The sequence below is a fragment of the Camellia sinensis genome, chromosome 5 (genome assembly GCF_055761805.1).
Source record: "Camellia sinensis isolate YWXY chromosome 5, ASM5576180v1, whole genome shotgun sequence".
In the NCBI taxonomy this organism is placed as follows: domain Eukaryota; kingdom Viridiplantae; phylum Streptophyta; class Magnoliopsida; order Ericales; family Theaceae; genus Camellia; species Camellia sinensis.
Window position 1 is genome coordinate 108,800,275 of NC_138965.1, and position 23,833 is coordinate 108,824,107.

Genomic DNA, 23,833 nt, shown 5'->3' on the forward strand with positions numbered 1-23,833 from the left:
TCTAACCCTAATCCCCTGGGGTTGGGTCGTGACATGAACTGATGTGGCTTCACTCTCTGTTGAGTGATATAGGGTTTGATTGCCGTGATCCCATGACTTTGTATGGCGATAACAAGGCTGCCATTAGTATTGCGCACAATCCTGTTCACCATGACCAGACTAAGCATATTGAGATTGATAGACATTTCATTAAGGAGAAGTTGAATAAGGGTGTGATATGTATGCCTTTTGTTAAGTCTGAAGATCAACTGGCGAATGTTTTTATGAAGGGTCTTAGTAGTAAGGTCTTTCACCCCATTTGTTACAAGTTGGGCATGAGAGACATCTTTGCACCAATTTGAGGGGGAGTGTTAAGTGTTAGGGTAATTTGGTCTTTATGATTTATGCTTATTATTATAAATAGGTGTAAGGGGGAAACCTTATTCTTTTGAATCAAATAAACAATACAGCGACTTCACTCTCTCTCGTTCTATTTCTTTTCCTTCTTCTTCTTCTTCTTCTTCTTCTTCTCATCTATACATTCAACAAGTCCCATATGGTTATTAGGTTGGTTTATACATATATTTAGGTTAGGATCTAGGAAGCATGGACAACTTGCTGGAAGCAGCGTGCAAGTGTCCAACACGTGTCGGACACAAATACGGACACACGGTGGACACGTGTCGGACACTCTACTAGACGCGTCTGTTTTTTTTTTTTTTTTTTTTTTTGAATTTTTCCAGCCAGACACGTTCCCGACACGTTCGGACACTCTGTAAAAAGATAAAGCTTGAAAAATAGAGAGGTGGATCGAAGCCCTAACCTGTTGGAGTTGGAGACGAGAGAGAGAGAAAGAGATCGAAGCCCTAATCTGTTGGAGTTAGAGACGAAAGTGAGAGAAAGAGATCGAAGCCCTAACCCATTGGAGCCCTAACTTGTTCTTTGTTCTGCTCTTTTTCTTTTCTTTGATTTGTTTCTTTTGTTCTTCATTCTCCCTCTGTCTTCTTCGTTTCTCTTCCTCTGCTGCCTTCGTATTTCTTCTGCGGTCTATGTCTTCGTTTTCTCTCTCTCTCTCTCTCTCTCTCTCTCTCTCTCTCTCTCTCTCTCTTCTTTGTTTTCTTTTCCTTACTAAATCAGTCAATGGAAACAATGTTGATTTATTTTAATATATATAAAATAGGTTTGTGGGACCCACTAAGATTTGTGTCACCATTCCACGAAGCCACCATCCCACTCACCTCAATAATGCATTCACCTTCATACATCTTCTATTATAATATTATATATATATATATATATAATATTTTAATATTAAAATACTGTAAAACAATAAAAAAATCTGTCAGATATTGTGTTTATTAATTTTATTATTATTATAATTTTATAGGAACCAATATTTGATTATTAAATATGCCTTTGGTTTTTATATTATTTTGTATTTTTAATTACTTTCTAATGATTTTTTACTTTTATTTTAGACATATAATAAATAAATATAATTATATATATTGAACATGTCCCCAGCATGTTGTGTCTCGCATTTTTTGAAAATTTGCTTGTCCATGGGTCCGTGTCCTTGTCCTTGTCCATGCATCATAGGTTAGGATAGTAGAGTTCGGAATCTATTAGAAAACCTATTATATGTAGGATTTGGTTACCAAATTGTGTGGAATTAGGATTATCATGGGTAGACTATTTTAAATAGTCATGAGGAATATAGGGTTTCTCTGAGAGAGATTGAGAGATTAAGCTGAAGGAAAAAATAGAGATGTAAGGGGTGAAAAAATACCGTGGGCAGCGGGGTGAGCAAGGGCTCAACTACCCTTGAGCATGGGGTTCGGGTAGTGGTGTAGGTTTTGAGTATTTTGACTATCTTACATGTATTCTCTATTTTATTCATAGTGGAAGCTCTCTCTCCCATGTATGTAGGCAATTTGGGCCGAACCACGTAAATTTGTGTGTTGGATTTTCTCTTTGGGGTGTGTGGGTGGGTGTGCTTCTATTTGCGTTGGTGGGATATGGTATAACTCCCAATAAGTGGTATCAAAGCTAAAGGTTGTTGATCCTATGTGTGGTTAGTAGAGGGTGCATTGACTGAACACGGAGGATTTGCACAGAAGATAGAAGATAAAGAGTTCAAATTTAGTGAAGGCTTCCGCAAGAAGAAACATGGTAGAAAAATTCACAGCAAAAGTAGATCTCAAGGTTTTTAGGGGTTGCGGATTCATCAGTACGGTTAGATTTTTTGGATTCTAAATAGGTGTAAAGGGATTGGACAGATTCAAGGGCGATCAAAGGTAATTGCATGTGGTCTAGGTGATCTAGGAGTAATCTAATTCTAAATTAATTACCTTTGTTTGATTGAACATCATGATTGGCCACTTGTACAGACTCGTGGAGTATGTTGCAAGCATTAGACAAGTAATACGAGTTATGGGTGAACAGTGGTGAGCAACAGTTGCAAGGATATTTGGTGGCCACCAAGAGGAAGACAATGGGTTGCTAGATGTTCACAGAAGGAAGCTTCGGGCATAGAATTTGAGACGGTTTCGCGACAAGATGGTGTACACCAAGGGAGGACGCGAGTCTCTTTTCTATGAAGGTTTTGGTTTGTGGCAGTGGAGACACCTTGGGGAGGTGCGGCAGTTCTCATGGGCTTGAGTATGGGGATGGGCTCGAGTATGGGAACAGGCTCGCGTATGAGGACAAAGGAAGCTACGAAGGACATGCTTGAGCACTATTGCGTGAGGTGCAAATAACGTGGGCATTCGGTTCAAGGGGGTGCAACATCTTCTAGGTGAAGGTAAGTGTATCATGCAAACCCGAACATCCAGGTTGGAAGATGCGTATAACATTACCCCACATGGGTGGAAGGGGGTGATTGTTAGGATTAATCCATCCATGTGATAAAGGTCGGTCCCATACGGTTATTAGGTTGATTTATACATGTATTTGGGTTAGGATAGTGGAATTCAAAATCTACAAGGAAAGCTATTATATGTAAGATTTGGTTACCTAATTATGTAGAATTACAATTCTCATGGGTAGACTATCATAAATAGTCATGTGGAATATAGGGTTTCTTTGAGAGAGATTGAGTTGAGGGAAAAAACAGAGATGCAAGGGGTGAGAGAAAAAATACCATGGGTACTGGGGTGAGAAAGGGTTCAGCTACCCTTGAGCATAGAGTTCGGGTAGTGGTGTAAGATTTGAGTATTTTGGCCATCTCACATGTATTCTCTATTTTATTCATAGTTGAAACTCTCTCTCCCGTAGGCGTAGGCAATTTGGGCCGAACCACGTAATCTGTGTGTGATTGTTTTTCTCTTTGGTGTGTGGGTGGGTGTGCTTCTGTTTGAGTTGGTGGGATATGGTATAAATCCCAACAGTAAATTTCCATGGAGTAGCATTTGGAAGATGGGGGTTCCTATAAAGTGTCGTTTTTTGTTTACTATCCTTGTTGACAATTTGGGGAAGAGGGGGTTTTTTGCTCCCTAATTGGTGCAGCTGGTGCAAGAAAGCCGAGGAATTAGTGTGGATCATTTACTTCAGAATGAGTTGGTTAGGGATCTGGGGAATGTTTTTTCTACTTCTGGTATATAGTAGGTCTTGCTTAGATTAATCCTCTAGTTATATGAGTGTTGCGTAGGTGAGTGTCACTTCTAGAGGATGGGGAAAGTATGGATGCTGGCACTTATGTGCTTGATGTAGTGTGTGGAGGGAAAGGAATCAGCATACTGGGCTAAAGATTTCATAGTTTTCATTCTTGGCTTATCATCCTTTGCTTTTGTAGATTTTATAGGTGAACTCAATTCTGTGGATTTTTTATTTTTTATTTTTTTGGTTGGCACCTTCAGTGGATATATTTTACCTATGTAAAAAAGAGCAAAAGGAGGCAAAAGGAAGTAGCATTTTGAATTTTAGGGTTGGAACTTGAGTAAGAGAATCTTGTGGGTTGGAACTCGATTTCCATAGGTCTATGGTAGATATTGCCTTGAAAAAGTAAAGGGCCTGTACTTACCTCACATTGGAGAAGCAAATTTGTTAAAACAGTTCAAGCAAATTTGTTAAAGCAAATTTGCAACCATACTAGTGAGCTTAGCTGCAACACTTGATGGTGTATATGCCTATGGGTCTTAAGCTTTTTGTATCTATTAATTTAAACAAAATGGTTCCATGAATGGAGTTGTTGCAGAGTTGGGGTGGGGGGAAGGTTGGGAAGCCGCGTTGGAATGTGTGGTTACTTGCTGCCCATTGTTTATTTTGGCTGATTTGGTCGGAGCATAATAGGCGCATTTTTCAGGGTGTAACTCGTTCGGTTACATGGTTGGAAAGCCGGTTATTCTTGGTGCTTCATAGTGAAGCTTGGGTAACCAACTTGGGGAATGATAGAATATCACCCCCTATTTATAAATGAAGATTAGGGTTTACAAGAAATGCAATTACAAGATGATCCCTGAGTGCTATCCCTGAGTGCATAAAATGATTACAGACAGACCCTAGTGTACCTTTCGGCTAATATAATATGCTAACACTTAATATAATATGCTAACACTCCCCCTCAAGCTGGTGCGAAGATATCTCTCATGCCCAGCTTGCCTAATATGTCATGAAATGGTTTATTCCCAATCCCCTTGGTGAGAATGTCAGCAAGTTGTTCACCAGACTGGACAAAGGGAGTACAAATGATACCACTAGTGAGTTTCTCCTTAATGAAGTGGCGATCAATCTCAACATGTTTTGTCTTGTCATGTTGAACTGGATTGTGAGCGATGTTGATGGCGGCCTTATTATCACAGTATAACCGCATGGAGTCCGTCTGATCAATACCTAGATCACGCAACAATAATTTGATCCATAAAAGTTCACACACACCTTGTGCCATAGCTCTAAACTCAGCTTCTGTGCTTGACCTGGCAACCACATTCTGTTTCTTACTCCTCCAAGTAACTAGGTTGCCGCCAACAAATGTGCAATACCCTGAAGTTGATCTCCTATCAGTTACTGACCCAGCCCAGTCAGCATCTGTATAGGCTTCTACACGAAGATGATCATACTTTGAAAAATACAGACCCTTACCAGGAGCAGACTTCAAATACCTCAAGATTCTCATGACAGCCTCAAGGTGAATCTGATGAGGAGCATGCATAAACTGACTAACTATACTGATAGCAACAGCAATATCAGGACGGGAGTGATATAGGTAAATGAGCTTACCCACTAATCATTGATAGCTCCCCCTATCCACAACTTCTCCTCCATCATCATCCCCTAATTTCTGATTGGGTTCCAGGGGGGTGGCACATGCCTTGCAGCCAAGCATCCCAGTTTCCTTCAACAGGTCAAGCACATATTTTCTCTGTGAGATAAATATCCCATCCTTAGAGTGAGCAACTTCAATTCCCAGAAAATACTTCAAGCTGCCCAAGTCTTTGATTTCAAACTCTTTAGCTAAATATTTCTTCAACAAAGGTATTTCCCCACTATCATTGCCTGTAAGAACTATGTCATCTACATAAACAATAAGTGCTGTAGTCTTACCGTGTGAGGAATGTTTCACAAACAATGTGTGATCTGCCTGACTTTGTTTGAAGCCATATTTAAACATAGCCTAAATGAATCTCTTAAACCAAGCCCTTGGAGACTGTTTGAGACCATATAATGACTTCCGAAGTTTGCATACTTTGCCTTCTGTTTGATGATCTTCAAAACCCGGAGGAATGTCCATATATACTTCTTCTTCGAGGTCACCATGGAGAAAAGCATTCTTGACATCAAACTGATAAAGCGGCCAATCTAGATTAGCTGCTAGAGAGAGAAGTATTCTGACTGAATTCATTTTAGCCACGGGTGCGAAGGTCTCCTGATAATCAATGCCATATGTCTGAGTAAACCCTTTTGCCACAAGTCTTGCCTTGTAACGCTCAATAGACCCATCTGCTTTGTGTTTCACAGTATATACCCATTTACATCCCACAGGTCGTTTGCCCGGAGGTAACTCAGTCAATTCCCAAGTGCCATTCTTCCTAAGTGCTTTCATTTCCTCAATCATGGCTAGTTTCCATTCAGAGGTAGCAAGAGCATCCTGAAAATGGTTAGGAATGCTAACAGAGGAAATATTGGACACAAACGCTCTATATGAGGATGACAAATGAGAGTATGATACAAACTGTGAGATAGGATGTTGAGTACAAGATCACACACCCTTCCTCTTGGCAATAGGAACATCAAGATCAATGGATTCGAGAGATTCAAAGTTACCTCGACTCTCATCAGAAGCAGGAGATGGCAGTGGGGTAGCAGAAACGGTCCCGTGTATCCAGTTAACTTGTTTTCTGTCTATGTCCCGGACATAAACATGCCCGTCCGTATTCTTGGTGACAGTGGGTTCTATAGTCCCAGTAGAAGAGGGGGGTTCAAGAACAACTGGTTCCACCATAGGAAGCACAGTAGTAGAGGGTGGTGCAAGAACAACTGGTTCCACCATAGGAGGCACAGGACTCACTTCACACCAAGGCTCCCCCGGAAATGAGGACGGTAACACCGGAGAGGACAAGAAATAGGACTGGGATTCAAAGAAAGTGACATCCATGGACACAAACCACTTACGAGAAGAAGGGTGGTAACATTTATACCCCTTTTGAGTAGGAGAGTAACCAAGGAAAACACACTTGAGGGAGCGAGGGTCCAACTTACCACGAGAGGGAGAGTGATTATGGACAAAACAGACACAACCAAATATTTTGGGAGGAATAGAAAACAAGGGCGGAGAACCGAGGAGGACGTGAAGCGGAGCCTGTTTGTCCAAGACCTGGGTAGGGAGACGATTAATAAGATGGGCAGCGGTGAGAACAGCGTCGCCCCAATAGGGCCGAGGTACATTCATAAAAAAACACATGCATCGAGCCATGTCAAGAAGGTGCCGATTCTTGCGTTCGGCCACCCCATTTTGTTGAGGGGTATTGGTGCAAGAGGTCTGATGGATAATGCCATGAGTAGAGAAATATTGTCCTAACCCAGAATCTATGTATTCCCCGCCATTATCAGAACGAAATATTTTGATAGTGGCCCCAAACTGAGTACAAATCATCTTATGAAAAGTGCGAAACACAGAGAAAACCTCACTCTTATCTTTCATGAGATACACCCAAGTAGCACGAGAAAAATCATCAATAAATGTAACAAACCAGCGATGACCTTTCACAGACAAAACATGAGAGGGACCCCAAACATCAGAATGTATTAATGAAAAAGGAACGAAGCTTTTATTCAAACTGGGAGCAAAAGAAGCTCTATGTTGTTTTCCAAGTTGACAAGACTCACAAAGAAAGTCAGACACATGATGATTTGCGAAACTAGAAGAAAATAAATGCTTAAGTAAATGAAATGAGGGATGCCCAAGACGCCGATGCCACAGCCATAAATCAGCGGGGGTAGTAGAAGACGTGGTGGAAGAATAAGCAAGTTTGTCCGGTTGATCTAGGAAGTAGAGACCATTTTCTGCACTACCACTGCCAATCGTCCTCCCCGTGACAAGGTCCTGAAAAAGACAATGATCAGGAAAAAACGTCACACTACAATTCAAATCTTGGGTAAGACGACTTAAGGATAACAGATTAACAGAAAACTTGGGAACATGGAGAACAGAAGATAGATGTATGGTAAGAGTGACTTGGACTAAACCTTTTCCAGAAATGGAAGAAACAGTACCATCGGCAATCCTAACTTTGTCCTGACCTGAAAAGGGCTTATAGACAGAGAAAAGATCAGAGGAGCCAGACATATGATCCGAGGCACTAGAATCAATAATCCAAGGCAAGGATGTATGACACAGGAAAGCACAAGGAGAAGATGCTAAGTTACCTGAGCGGGCAAAGGACGAGGAAGCGGTACTGAGAGCAGTAGAAGATCGGCGGTCCAACAATTGGCGCAAAGCATCCTCCAGCTCAGTATCAGAAGTTTGGGTAACAGAAGTAGAATTAGAATCAAGGGTATCAACGGCACTAGACTGATGAGCCCGGGAATAGGAACCACGTCCTCTAGATTGGCCTGACCGACCTCCTTGAGAACCAGACCGATCACCTCGACCCCCGGATGGAGTCCCATGAAGCTTCCAACACGTCTCACGAGTATGCCGTGGCTTCTTGCAATAATCACAGAATACAGACTCCTTATTAGCAGACGGAGGAGGCAGGCTGAGGCCATCTCGAGGAGTAGACAGTAATGCGGAACGGTCAGTAGAGACAGGGGACATCATGGCAGACCGGCGACTCTCCTCATTTTGTACATAGGCAAATGCCTCCTAAAGTGAAGGAAGAGTATCCATACTCAGAACTCGACCCCTAACTGGATCATACTCCACATTTAGGCCGGCCAAAAATTTAAAGACCCGTTCCCGTGCGATGAACTTTTTGTACCCGATAGAATCAGTAGGGCAAACGGGCTTATAGTCTTCCAGGTGGTCAAGGCGTTTCCAACCGTTGGTGAGGAAAGTGAAGTACTGAAGAACAGTTTGCTCCCCCTGAAGTGAGCTCTCAATAGAGCGGCGCAACTCAAATGCCTGTGAAAAATTACCTTTGCGGGAATAGGTAACAGCCACAGCCTCCCAAACGTCCTGGGCGGTCTCCATAGACAAGTAGCCCTCACCAAGTTCTAGAACCATCGAATGGATAAGCCAACTCATAATCAAAGAGTTGGTAATCTCCCATTGGTCATAACCTGAGTCAGTGGTACTAGGTGCCTGTATCCTGCCATCAACATACCCCATCTTCCCTCTGCTTTTCAAAAACAAAGTCAAACTTTGAGACCATGCTAGGTAGTTTTGACCATTAAATAGAGAGGTGGTGATTTTCAGACTAGGGTTGGGGTTCTCAGTCATGGTAGTAGGTAAAATGGGACTCTCACTCTTTGGTGTTTGAGAAGAAGGGGACACACTGGTGGAATCTGTCATGGATACAATACTACCGAACCCGCAACAAAACTAGTGACAATCACAAACCCAGAAGGTGGTAGTGAGATAACAGGCACAATGACTACTATAATGACATAACAAAAATTAAGAAACCATTTTTTTTTTTTTTTTTTTTTTTTGTTTTTTGTTTTTTTTGTTTTTGTTTTTGTTTTTGTTTTTTATATATATGTATATATATTGATTTATTTATATATACATGTATTTATATATATAAATATATATATTAGGTTATATTTATATATATATCAGCATATATATATATATATATTTATATATATATCAAGGGTGTGAGATACCAGAGTGACGAAGACGAGGGAGATGAGGACGGCGAGGGCGATGACGGCTGGAGGAGATCGACGGGCTGAGGCGAAGCAGACGAGCAGACGAAGCAGACGAGCAGACGAGCAGATGAAGACGAAGACGAAGCAGACGAGCTGAGGGACGAAGACGAAGCAGACGAAGACGATACAGACGAAGACGAAGACGACAGAGGACGGCTGGAGGAGATCAACCCAGCAGATGATCCAACTAGGTACGTTTTGAACCCTAACCCTAGAGGTGTAGCTCTGATACCATGAAGCTTGGGTAACCAGCTTGGGGAATGATAGAATATCACCCCCTATTTATAAATGAAGATTAGGGTTTACAAGAAATGTAATTACAAGATGATCCCTGAGTGCTATCCCTGAGTGCATAAAATGATTACAGACAGACCCTAGTGTACCTTTCGGCTAATATAATATGCTAACACTTAATATAATATGCTAACACATAGTTGGGTCACGCTTTTAGTTGAGCCAGATTTGTTGGCTTTTGTGGATGGCTTGATTAGCTAGTCTTTGAGTTTTCTGTTTTGCATTTTATGTGCCGTGTCTTTTGGTTCTTAACTTTGGTATTTTTTGCATCACCTTGATGCTTTCTCAATAAAGCTTGTTTTATTTATCCAAAAAAGAGAGAGAGAGAGAGAGAGAAATCAAGTGATAAGTGCATTACTTAACACATGACTTGTTTGAGATCCATACTTAAAACGATAGAACAGTTTATCATTTATTCGTTAACGTAAGTAAACCATTCTTTAACTTGTAACTGCTTCTTAAATCAAGGGACTTCATGATAAATTCTTGAAATTTTTGAAGACCAAATTGACCTTCTGCAGAATATAGATTGATTCACTCAATTTTCATCCAAATTAGTCTTAAATTCCATCATAAGAAAAAGGTTGGAAGTTACTAATAGACATGATTACAACCCAAGAATAGGCTTCTAACCCAACTCAAATTTGAATTTTTTCGATATGGGAACTCTACCTTATGTAACAGATCTATAAAACTAGAAACTTCTAGATGAAGAAATTTGAGGAAATAAATCTTCTGAACCTCTATAATGGATCAACAAATTTTAGTCAAGAATAAAATATGAAAAACCACATAACCAAACATAAAATATAAAAAACCACATAACCAAACACTAACTTGGATACAATGCAGTTCTAATAGTACATTATTAAAATTCTTTTTCACTTAAACTATATTTCCACTGAAGCTAATGATGCAATGGATTCTTTTTCCCAATCCCAAAAAGCCTTTGAAACACTCTCTTTTGGAGTATGTTTACCGCACAATTGGTTGTATAGGTGTAACAACTCAAATTCAAGATTTCTCTTATATTTTTGTAAACTCTGTATGAGAACTTTAGAAAAAGAGACCTAATAGTAATAGGTCATCATTAAGCATATGATATCCTACTGTCAAGCCATGCTGCAGTCATAGCATTAGATTTCCTAGGTACAATCTCACCTGCATAGCTGTTTATTTTTTTGTTCATTCAGTTATTTATTTATTTAGATTTGCATGAACTACAGATTGGAGCTACCTGTATGCTTGATGAATGGGAGGAGAATTTAGCCATCATAACCGCAAACAGAACAAAAGATGATGAGCTTGTGGTTATTCATCTTGGAGATTGCTTATGGAAGGAGAGGGGCGAGGTATGTTGTGTTTGGATTCTTTTGAGGTTTAGGTTTTTTTTCCTCTCTCACTTAAAATTTTACTTGTCACTGCAGGGAAAATTGAGGAAATATAAAAGAAAAAAAAAAACAAAGAGTATAATTTATGTTGTTTTTGTTTCCAAAGAATTTCTCAATTCAAAAATGAATCTATTGATTCTCTTCCAATTGGGTGGATTGTAGGTGCAATGATTTACTTCACGGCCAAGTAAACCAATTAGTTGTTAAGCTCAATTGAACAGAGATTTTTTTCTTTAACAGGCTCCAAAGAATGAAAATTTAATATTTAATTATTAAATTTCTTTTTATGCAACACCTTAGCAATAAATAGCACATGAAAGATGATTATCTTCTGTGTTTAGTTAATAAGACCAATTTTCTGCAGGTTACTGCTGCCCACATTTGTTATTTAGTAGCCGAAGCAAACTGCGAGTCATATTCAGACACTGCACGAATCTGTCTCATTGGTGCAGATCATTTGAAATTCCCTAGAACATATGCTAGTCCTGACGCTATTCAGGTGCTGCACTTCCCTTTTATTGTCTGCATATAACAGTAGAGTAGGCAAATGCTCTAATACATGCTCTAGTGATTTTGTTTTAATGCTCATGGGGAATATTTTTACATTTCTGTTATATTTTATGAATGGCACTATTTTGATCACTTTATGCACTACGTGGTAGATAAATCTATGGTCTTCATCTGCTTTGTGAATTTTGAAATTCTTCATTTTTTATTACCTGAATAATGTAACTAAAATAACCTTCTGTGAAATCTGGATAGAGGACAGAGTTGTATGAATATTCAAAGGTCCTTGGAAATCCTCAATTCAGTTTACTACCCTTTCAACCATATAAGCTTATCTATGCGCACATGCTGGCTGAGGTGGGAAAGGTTTCAGATTCTTTAAAGTAGGTATTATGTGACTTTTGTTCCAGAAATGGCTGTGCCTATTTTCCCTCCATCATATAATGTGTATGTGCTGTCTCAGATACTGTCAAGCTATTTTGAAGTGTTTAAAAACTAGTCGGGTACCAGAAGTGGACACATGGAAAAATTTACTAAATTCTCTTGAGGAGCGAATTAAAATTCACCAGCAGGTAAGTCTGATATTGGTTTGTTTCCAATCCAGCCTTATTTTGGTATCTTACTAAGAAACCATTTACAGGGTGGATACTCCACTAATATGGCTCCTGCAAAACTGGTGGGTAAATTGCTCAACTTGTTTGATAGTACTGCTCATCGTGTTGTGGGTGGGCTTCCACCATCTGTGCCATCAACATCGCATAGTAGTGCTCAGTGCAATGAACATGATCGCCAAAAAGTGGGCCCAAGGGTGTCTAACAGTCAATCAACGATGGCCATGTCTTCTTTGATGCCTTCAGCATCAACAGAAAGCGAATGGAAAGGTGGGAACAACCGGTCAATGCACAATAGAAGCATTTCAGAGCCAGATTTTGGTAGAACACCAAGAAAGGTAAATATTCTTTTTCTTGTTTTTGCCAACAGAATTTCTCTTGCTTACCTAAATAAACTACTTGTGTGTTGAATAGAATTGCAATTATTGTTGTTGTTTTCTGCTTCTCGTAAACCACCTTTTGCTTATGTGAATATAATTACTTAAACCTAGCATTGAAGCAACATATACAATTGTAGAATAGAGTTTGTTACAAGCATTATAGTTGCATGGGTTGAGGTGAAGCTTTTCTTCCATTTGTGAGGTTAAGCTTAAGCATAGTGGTATAGTCATATAGGTTAAAAGTATCCGCGTTTTCAATTTTTTTTGAAAATTGAAGGGTATATTCGATTAACACCCTCTGAAGGGTCTAATAATTACATGGACCTCCCTTGTGGTTTATGAAATTACTTGGACACCCCTTTCTTATCTTAGTAGAAACTTCTCTACCATTAATGGTTTGTTAGTAAGATGGACAAAAAAAAAAGAGTATTACTAATCTTGACCCTGTCCCATAACTTTGGTGTAAAATGAATCAAATATATTTTATACTAATTAAGTATTACTAAATTCATAAACTTTTTATCACCCGTCAAACTTTGTCACATCATCATCTTAAATTAAGAACTGTGAATGTGTAGACCTAGCTACATCCCCACCCAAATTGGTTGTGGGAACAATAACCCAAATATAAAAGTAAAAACTCGTCATGAAGAGCCTAAATTTCAAAGAGGGAAACAGTTATCAAAATTAGAAGCCCTCAAGCACAACAAAACCAGATAGGGGAATTGGATCCCCGGAGTGTTGCAATTTCCTCTCTAGGCTCTAGCAACTCATATTTGGATGTTGCGGGTGTAAATGATTTTACCTTTGATGCTACTTAAGGCAGAGAGCGGAAAAAAAACACTTTGAAGATAATTGCACAATGTGTTAGCCTGCCCTTTTTGGCATATCCTCGAATTCTTTAATGTATGGGATGTATGGATCATCTAGATGTAGCCATGAGAGAGAGAGAGAGAGAGAGAGAGAGAAGCTTACATAACATTTGATCTATATACAAACTTTGGGGTATTCTAACTTTTCTTTTTCTCTGTTTGATTCATCCAAGGAGGGAAGTTCTCCTGATATGCAAGAAAAAGCATCAGGTGCAGGTGGGTCTTCTCGTTTAGGTCGTATTGGCTCACAGATATTCCAAAAGACAGTTGGGTTGGTATTAAGATCCCGCTCAGATCGACAGGTAATTTTTAGTTCCCACCCAGATCTAACCTACCTTCTTTTGAATTCATATGCATGGATTATCTTTTCTTTCTTTCTTTATTTTTTTTCTTTTTTTTCCCTTTGGTGAACACCCGGTCATTTAAATACTTTGCTGTTTTTCTATGAAGGCTAAGCTGGGTGAGAAAAACAAATTTTATTATGATGAAAATCTTAAGAGATGGTTAGAAGAAGGGGCTGAACCTCCTGGTGATGAACCAGCCTTGCCACCTCCACCAACAAGTGCATCTTTGCAGAACAGAACAGCAGACTACACCGAACCTAAAATTGATAATTTACATTCTAACAGTGAACTGGAATATAAAAGCCCTAGTTCTGAATGGAATTCAGGGATCCCACGCATTCCCCCCAGTTCAAACCACTTCTCTGCCCATGGACGTATGGGTGTTCGTGCAAGGTATGCACAGCATATAGCTTCTCTGGGTTTCCCCCCCTTTATTTTATTTGATTTCATGTTTGGTGGGATGGGTTCCTATTTATTTTTATTTTTCTTCACTCAATTGGCCCAAACTGGCTTACTAATGGGATGTCATAACACGTTACAAAATTTCACTTAAGATGATGATCCAATCATAGGAATAATTGCATGTGAATTTTCTAGCATTTGACTCTATACCATTGAAGGGTTTAGTTGCACGCTTGAAAGATAGCCCAAAAAGTCGAGGGAATGCTTTTTAATCCTTCTTGGTTGAGACCACATGCAAAAATAATCTCTTTCATTGAAAATATTCAGGTATGTAGACACTTTCAACAAGGGTGGTGGGACTCCAGCGAACTTATTTCAGTCACCTTCTCTTCTAGCTGCAAAATCTGGGGCTGGTCCGGTGGGCCCCAATGCCAAGTTTTTCATCCCTACTCCGGTGGCCTCGGGAGACGAGACAGTACAAACAACAGGAGAAAACTTGCAAGAAGCTGTTTTTACCAATGAAAGTCCCTCTTCATCTTTCGAGAACAATTCATTCCCATCTCCACTAACATCAGCATCGACATCGACATCGTCAATGCCAACAATGCAACGGATTCCTAGCATGGATAACATTGTAAGCAAGAGAAGCGGAGCGATCGCAAACAGTAGAAGCTCCCTTCCTCCTCATTCTAGGCGTACAGCATCTTGGAGTGGGAGCTTTTCTGATACATTTAATCCTCCTAAAATGACCGAACTAAAACCTCTTGCCGAGGTTCTAGGTATGCCCCCATCTTTGTTTATGCCCGGTGATGAACTCCATGAAGTTGAACTTTGAGGTGTCTTTGGATATCTCGTCTGTACATATCTTCTCTTTGTTTCCCAAGTCTCTAGTGAGTTACAAATAGAGTTCGAAAATGTCAAATCTTTGAATGGACAAGAAATTGTGGATATTCACTCTGACATCGGCATATTACCACACCAATTAACATTTTTGACCATTTGCCTGAAATCAAGAATGAGCGATGATGCTAGTGGCCCTTGGGGTTTTTGATATTTGGCGAAGAGCTTTAGTAGTTAGAGAGATACATACCATCCAACCAAGATTTCATATTTGGCAAGCCGGCTGTCGTCTGAAAGAAGACAATTGTTGGCATTGTTAAATTGTTTGTACAGGCAATGTTGATATTGAAGACAGATTGCTTTACGATTGAAGAAAATCTGAAAGAGAGCTATACCTTCTGAAGGGAAAAATCACTAGTTCACATTTTCAGAACAGTGTTCTCTGCTCTTGTATTGATATAATCAAATTTTGTTCAATTTCACATTTTTTTTGCCCCAAGTTCAATTAGATATTAATATCAGAAATGAAAGGATGAAATGTTTTTGTTCTAGAACTCTGTGTGTGTGTATGTGAGAGTATTTGCCTGCCCTTTGTGTGATGCCTTCTTGTTGATATCTCAGTTGTGGAGTCATTAGATGCCGGAGCTGAGTAAAGCTCGAGTCAAGACTGAACTAAGTAATTTGTTGGCTTAAAACATTGACATCTATTGGATTATGTTTTGAGATTTTTGTATGTTAAAATTCTTATGATTATTAGATTATGTTTTGAGGTTTTTCATGTTAAAATTCTTGCGTAGTTCAATGACTGTAAGGAAATTACAAGTTAAAAATAGAAAATCCTCAACTCTGATGTGCTTGCAAAGCACTTCTTTCTTTTTTTGTTAATATTTCATAAGAATTTTTCTGAATAATTTTTGTGGGCTATTTAGGTTCATGGGTAGTAATAATGATAGGGAAATTTGGCTATAAACCCTCTTTACCTTCCTTTCATTGTTAAAAAGACTAAGAAAAAAATTATACTTTCTAAACCCCCTCATAATTATAAAATCTTGCATAAAGGACAATTTATTATTTAAATATTTTATTAGACTATTATACCCTCAACTAAATTTTCCTACATTCTCCACCCACTCTCTCCCCACCTTCTCTGTCTTTCTCCTCCCTCTCTCCCTTCTCTAACTCCTTCAATCTTCAGATCTGGAAGCTTTAGACCTCGCCAACGCCGCCGGTGTCATCGTCATCACTCTCCTAGCCAAGTCCGGTCAGTTATCAGGTGAAACTTTGGCGATCAACAATGCTGAAACCGATCTCTACGATGAACTTATCAAGAACATCGGGAACGAAATCAACTACGGGCCGAAAAATTGTCCTCCGGTGCCGGAATCGAAGGAGATCGTCTACGAGAAGAAACAGATCGTCTCTGAATTGATCGCTGTTATTCCAAAGAGCAATGAATTGATCGCTTAGTTTTGAATATATGTATATATATATATATATATTTGTGTATGAGTGTTGTTGAACACACGTATTCTTTTTTTTTAGATTTGTGATTGTTGATCGAGTTTTAGAAGTTTTTCTTCTCAATTAGATATGTTGATTTGTTGATTAATTTGTTTTGTTTTTTCTTGTTTTTTTATTTTATTTTATTTATTTATTCTTGTTGTTTTTGATTTAATTTCATTTGGCAGAACCAGAGTAAAATTGTACTCTGGCTCTATTGCTTTGTTTTTTATTTCAGATAATGAGAGTAAAATTTTACTCTGGTGTTAGAATGGCAGTAAAATTTTACTATCAAGAGGTGGTCATTGCCAAACACTTCAGCCGCCACAAACACTGCCTTTGCTTTTTTACTTTTGTGCAGAGTAACATTTTAATTTTAGCTTCAGAGTCTCACAGTTTACTCGTTTTTCAGAGTAAAATTTTACTTTTATGCAGAGTAAAATTTTACTTTTGTGTAAAGTCTAACATTTTACTAGTTTTTCAGAGTAAAATTTTACTTTTATACAGAGTAAAATTTTACTTTTAGCTTCAGAGTCTCACAGTTTACTCGTTTTTCAGAGTAAAATTTTACTTTTGTGTAGAATTTAACATTTTACTAGCTTTTCAGAGTAAAATTTTACTTTTATACATAGTAAAATTTTACTTTTAGTTTAAGAGTGTAACATTTTACTCTTATTCAGAGTAAAATTTTACTCTGAAATACACAATGAAGATAACTTAATAGAAGAACTGATAGATATGAGGGTGATATAGTAAAAGAAACAAGTTTTAAAATATTAGAGAGTTTTTAAAGTACTTATATAATTCTTGTCATTTTGAAAGATAAAATAGATAGTGAGGGAGCTATCACCAAATCCCCCATAATGATATACTTAATGAAAAATTTTATTCATATAAACAATTTGACAAGAATGATGTGGCAATATTATTATTATAAATAAATAAATCTTCCATGTTTTGTTTTGAAGTGAAAGGTTCACAATGAGTCAATTTATGAAAATTATGTATGAATTTTTTATTTTTATTTTTATAGCATTAATCATACTTAATATATGGCCTCACATAGCTGGGTGTTTCTCAATTAGTTGTTTCAAAATAGTAGCCCATCACCGGATTTATCTCAATAATTCAAACTGTTCATCTTATAAGACTTTCCAAATAAATCATGCATGAAAAAAGTCAAATTGATCGGATGACTATAGCACATGGGTCAAATCATATTTCTCACCAAAAAGTGAAAGCAATTATGATTTTAAAAATAAACCATTTACATAAAACACGATATGATCATGTGGAAAAATTACAAATCAGTGGAGTCTTCTAAAATAATTGTAAATTAGTGGAATACTTTATCAACTTTAATAATTAAAGTCATAAACTTATTCATGAATTTGCAGTTATTTTGAGAAGCCTCCACTGATTGGCAATTTCTCCAAAAATTTATACATATTTTCATATATAATAATGTGGCTCGTTGTGGACTTTTCACTTCAAAACAAAACAATTGAAAATAGATTTATTTATAACAATGGCATTGCCCCATCAATCCTTTCAAGTCTTTTTGTATAAATTTTATGTAAGAATAGAATTTTCCTTTTTGCATGGATGATTTGCTGGAGAACCCCATAAAATGAAAGATTTGGATCATCCTCGAGAGCCAACAGGTCTAGAGACCCAACTAGATATTCAATAATGTCTTTGATGGCCAAGAAGACATGACAAAGAATTGTAATATTGGAGCCCTGGCTGAGTTGGAGTGCATATTCATAGTACACCTTGGCAATTGAATGAAGGATGAAGCATTGTCCAACTCCTTCACAGTCCTATATTGTCTATAAACCTATCTGCTGCCTCTTTTGTTTCTCAAGTTCCACAATTATTTTTTTGCCAAATAGTCATTTTATTAAACCGAGCAACCAAACTCCCCTCTAAAACAATGTCTAGGAAAGGCAAAATGCAAACAATCTTATCCCAATTTCTAACTCGAAAACAGCCTCTCCAAAAACAAAACAGATTTTTTATTCCTCACTTAAGTTATACTGACACCTTAAGAAACCCAAGGAACAAACAAAAACATTCATGGAGCTCCTATACAATTGCAAACCGTTATTATAAATAATGCAATCCAAACAAAAAGATATAAAACAAGATGTTGTCTCCTGGATAGTCAAAACTATTTGCAATTTGAAAATGTTTAACTAGAGAAAGCTAAGCATACCAAACAAATCTCAAACACATTCATAAGAAAGCACGCACAAACCGCAAAAGGTAACATCACAAATCTACGGAATTGTTTTATGAACTATCACAACATAAACAAAAGCAAACCATCACATAAAAAAGCAAAAACTAACCAAAGTTAGCAACAAGTCTTTAATAGTTAGGGCCAATACCGTGCTCAACCTCATTCGAACCTTACTCAAAACAAACTGTTGCAAAAAACAAAAAGAAAAAACACATTGCAAGAAAATTATACGAACAACTTAGATGATGATAACTGTTGAAAGGAAGTTAACCCCCAAGCTGGTATAAACTCCAAATGATGTTGCTCAGCATCTACTAATCTTTTATGTTGATGAGACTACCCCCTGTTTCCTGTCCTTCCCTTCCAAATGCTCTCTGCCTACACAAATAGAGCATACACAGATTTAAGAATCCAAATAAAAGTAAAAATACTGTAAATCGTGAGAATATTTTTGTTTGTGTGTGTGAGAGAGGAAACAATATTAACTACATATTAACAAAAATAATTGTGTCATCTGCACATATATTATAATTTTATATATTTTTAATCACATCGACAAAAATAGTCCGTACTTTTCAAATTACATATGAAAACAAGAGTTGGGAACAATTTGTTTGCCAATGCTTTCATTTTTGCTTTCATTCTCAGTTTTTATTCATTTTTGCTTTCATTCTCAGTTTTTGGGAAACTTAAAACGAAAAATAGTTTAACATATTATTTTTGTTTTCATAAAAGTAAAATCAATTCTAAAATTTTCAAAAAAAAAAAAAAAGAAAAAGAAAAAGAAAATGGAAGTGTTTTCTTTTGTTTTCAAAACAAGTTTTCACTCTCTTAGTTCAACAAAAATAAGCAAAGATCTACACTTCACTTGTAGAATCAATGACAATATTTTGCAATTATTTTTCCCCGCATTTTATTTATTTATAAGTACACTCCAAAATTTATATTCTAATATGCAATGAGTATCGCGTCATACACAATTTTTAAACACTAAAGACAAATTTTAGATTGTATTTAAGATAAAGTGGGAATAAGAATAACAACTATCTCTTGTTCTCTAACTCCATTGGGTTCAATTTGTAAAACTCAAAACATTTTGGATAAATTTCTACATTAATTTAACCAAAAAAAAAAAAAAAAAACCAAAATTGACTGCTGACACCAATCATTACGCAAGACTAGCGAGTGGTCAATATGTGAGGCTAGGGGTTGGTCGCATGTATCTTGAATTTGTGTTGGTTGGGCCAAAGGCCCTTAGCTAGGATTTGTTCTCGATTATCAAAAAATTAAAATTGAGACCATGGCAGCTCCACCTATGTGTTTCTATTAGGCAAAAAATCCTACTGAGTACTCAGACTCATAAGATTAGCAAGTACAAGCAAAAATGATTCCATAGCCAATAATCAAAAGAGATACTTAATAGTTTTGAGCGTACATTTACCATGAAACAAGGTTGTTGGTGTGTTTCAGTATTAAATCAAAGCTGAAATCATGAAAGGGTCTTATCTCTCCTGTTGTCATATTGTAAGCCACAACCAACTTTCCACTGTGAAGACTAGACCAAGATTTGGCCATCATCTAGCCAACCAACAGGAATGAAAGTCAAACATAAATTTTTTTATCCATCTATTGCTTCTTTAATCTTGTAAAGTTTAGCCCATTCACCACCATACAAGTCTTTTAGTATGCATACATGAACCTTTGGTTGATGATTCACAACGCAAATCCTTAGCTCAAGAAACCTATAAAAATTCCTAACAAATTCATTTGAAACTTGGATGAAGTGAGAAGTTTCGTCAGAAACGTCAATAGCAAAAATATGGCTGCTCCTTTGAGAGAAATAAACAGCCCCTCCAACAGACACTGAAGTTTTATCCCCATAGTAAAGATCGTTTCCTTTTAGTTCCATTCTTCTCCATGACATGTTATTACACACAAACAATACAAACCATCTATGTTCTCCACTGAAGATTTTACAATGGCATACCACCTTGTACTCCTGAGTGCGAGAAATGAAAGCAATATGAGAAGAGAACAAACACTCACCATTCACAATAGGAAGAGGTAAGTACTTGTACTGCATTGTCACATGGCTCCCAACAAAAAGAAATCTATCCACAAATAAGTTGAAAAACAGCAATAAACCCCCAGTACTAGAGATCATTTGTTCAGGACAATGTGTATGTCATTTTGCATTCTCCATCATTAAACTCAAGGAAACATGAATGAAATGGCCTACAAAACTTCTGGAAGAACAAGCCACCCTTTGATTGAATGAGGCGTGCCTTGATAAAAGAAGGGTCGGATATAATTTTAGCCCAAGCCTTGCACACATACCTCCCACAATAATGCAGAAACTCAGCAGGATGGAAAATAAGAACGTGAAAAAAATTGTCCTCAAGAACAAATGAAATGTCATTCTTCTATTCCTTCGTTTGAGAGGAAGAAATAGTCCCACAATAATGTAGAGAACATGTAAGAATTTGACAGGTGAGCAAAAATAAGACAAACAACAACATTGTTCATATACCTATGGAATCAAAAGCTGTAGGTTTGGACATATGAAAATGCCTTTGGCACAAAATGCAACACAAAAGGAAGAAATACATTGTTCATATATATATGGAATCATTAGTTTATTTTCTAGAGCTCAAATTTGACAATTTAACTGCATCAAATTGCAACAAAAACAAAATAAAAGAAACAATATAAAACTTACTACAAACTAATAAAAAATTTCACCTTCTGAAAGTAATAAAATTCAAGCACGTCATTCAACAAGAAAATTAGCAAAAGGGGAAAAAATAAATGATAGGAATAATCAGAATCAAAAGCACTAAGTGCTTGTGTGTTTTTATGTTGGAATAAAAGAAATTAAATGTTTGTAAGGAACAACTTGAATCACTCTTATCTTCTTCTAGATCTAGGGCTTAGTTATATCAAACTTCAAATGTCAGTGCTTTGCTACCCAGCCAAAAACCTCCTTCCTTGTTTCACTTGTAATCAAATTGAACTCGAATCCCTAGATCTTCACGAGGATTGAGGCTCAAGAATTTGGGAAGAAGCAAATGAAAAAATGGAAAGTGAGATCATACAAAAGATAGGATGGGTTTGATCGTCTTACTAGTTGAATTATATAATATGTGAGATTAAGGTTAGGGATAGAGAGAAAAAGAATAGAGAAGACGGAGAGTAAATAAAAATGATACGAATAGGTATTAGGGTTGTGCTTCATACCCTCCACCTCAGTCCATATTTATATTGATAAAATAACATAATGACAATAATATCCTTACTAATAACAACAAAAGACACTCTATATATAAACGACATCTATTCTAACATTACCAATTATTTCTTTTGCCCGAAATCTTTTTGTGTGATTTGTCATTAATAACCTTACTATTGATTTATATTACAAGAAATGTACACCTCAAGCAAATAATACAACCTCAAACAATAAAGAACCCTAAACAATGAAACACAAGATGGAAAAAAGATAAGATATAATTTTTTGGTCACACTGGTATGTTCCTAACTAAAGTGGAAAAGATTAACAACTTTGGGTTGGAGTGGTCTTCATAAGAAATAGCTAATAAATTTACTAGCTAAAGCCCAAGTGTTAGTGACAAAAGTAAGCAAAGAAAATTTAAGGTAGCAAAACCAACTTGGCCAATAAAAGGCCCTTATAATTTATGTTCTTATTAACGAAATATTATATAGAAAATCAAGTAGATATTGAAATATGAATTGATACAGATGATTAGAAGTGCACTAACATTTATTGAGGCTTTTGACATGAAGAATAAAGCATATTACTAACATCAAAACTTGATTTCAACTAGTTGTTTGTGAGAAAGTCTTTTAGCGTTGATTACACTTTTCACCCATATAGTTTAAATCAAAATTCATTTTGGTCCCTATTATTTCAAATTGAACAATTTAGTCGTTACACTTTAATTTCAGCTTCAATTTGGTCCTTTCATTCGAATTGGAAGCTAAAATTTATGATTTTGGGATACCTGTCAATTTATGATTTTTGAAACTGAACATAAAATGTAGGACCAAATTATTTAAATTGAAACAATAAAGACCGAAGTGGAATTTAAGTTAAATTATAAGGGTGAAAAGTGTAATAAACATTCTTTTTAAAAGAAAACAAAAATAAAATATTAATAAGCATGTTTTGTCATCTCAACAATGCAAACACGTCTTCAAAAGTTGCACTAAAACAAGCTTCTAATTCGAAAGCATTATTGTCGATGTATTGTGTATGATTGTATTACTTTCATGTATTTAGTGTATCGTACCACTAACATACATGAATATGGATTTTTAAATTTTTTTTTTTTCATATTATATATAAATATAGAACCAATGACATAAAAATGTATCTCTAACAAAATTACAAATTGGCCAAAGAGACAAATTATTCATAAAAAATCCAAGCATCCAACTCATAATATATTAAGGATAATTGAAATTTCATAAAACAAAAAATAAATGATATTTCATTGCAAATATAAAAAATAAGAACAAAAAACTTCCAATTGGACCTAAGTGATTTGATCTTTAGTCTTATTGTTGGTGACTTGAATCATGAGAGATGTTTCTACGACGTATGATTTGGTATTTGTATCACAATTCAATGCATATCACAAAATAGGAAACCAAACACTAATAACACTCCTAATTAAACTATCATTTAAAACAAAAATAGAATACTAAAGACATCACATTATAAAATTGTAAATAAAACTTCTAATATCAAATTGGTGTGCCATTGAACCATATTCTTAAAAAATCCAATACAAAGAATACCAAATTCCAAATAAAATCACAAGCCAAAATGGAATCCCCTATCCTATTTTCTACAAGAAATTGAATTGCTCTCATGCATCTAATTCAGATAAAAGAAACAACGTGTTTACACACAAACTATAGGATTTGAGATTGGACTAGAGATTTGGGCCAAAAAGACTTATTTCGACCATGACAATAAACCACAAAACAAGTATGTTTGCTACCACTCATATCCAAACAGGTATTAAAGAATTATCTTTAGTTGCAAATCATGAACCAAAGAAACAATTTCATAAAAGACAAGTAATAACTCTTGTCATATGACTACAACTGATCATCAATAAAATTGACAA

General features: G+C 36.6%; 1 protein-coding gene and 1 long non-coding RNA gene across 2 annotated transcripts in view; one reads left to right on the top strand and one right to left on the bottom strand.

Moving 5' to 3' along the window:
- Positions 1-16,541, top strand: part of LOC114258148 (protein transport protein SEC16B homolog) — a 29,405-nt gene extending 12,864 nt beyond the window's left edge. The window contains exons 7-15 of the mRNA XM_028198009.2: positions 10,812-10,937; positions 11,341-11,475; positions 11,739-11,866; positions 11,947-12,055; positions 12,124-12,432; positions 13,520-13,648; positions 13,797-14,083; positions 14,420-14,871; positions 16,128-16,541. Coding sequence (XP_028053810.2) covers positions 10,812-10,937; positions 11,341-11,475; positions 11,739-11,866; positions 11,947-12,055; positions 12,124-12,432; positions 13,520-13,648; positions 13,797-14,083; positions 14,420-14,871; positions 16,128-16,399 — 1,947 coding nt within the window. The 3' untranslated portion in view covers positions 16,400-16,541. The remainder of the gene's footprint in view (positions 1-10,811; positions 10,938-11,340; positions 11,476-11,738; positions 11,867-11,946; positions 12,056-12,123; positions 12,433-13,519; positions 13,649-13,796; positions 14,084-14,419; positions 14,872-16,127) is intronic.
- A 2,204-nt stretch (positions 16,542-18,745) lies between these two features.
- LOC145790788 (uncharacterized) lies at positions 18,746-21,889 on the bottom strand. The gene is made up of 2 exons (XR_014329970.1): positions 20,119-21,889; positions 18,746-19,055 (listed from the first exon to the last, which is right to left on the bottom strand). It is a non-coding gene; the product is annotated as an uncharacterized LOC145790788 (long non-coding RNA).
- Positions 21,890-23,833: the final 1,944 nt, after the last annotated feature.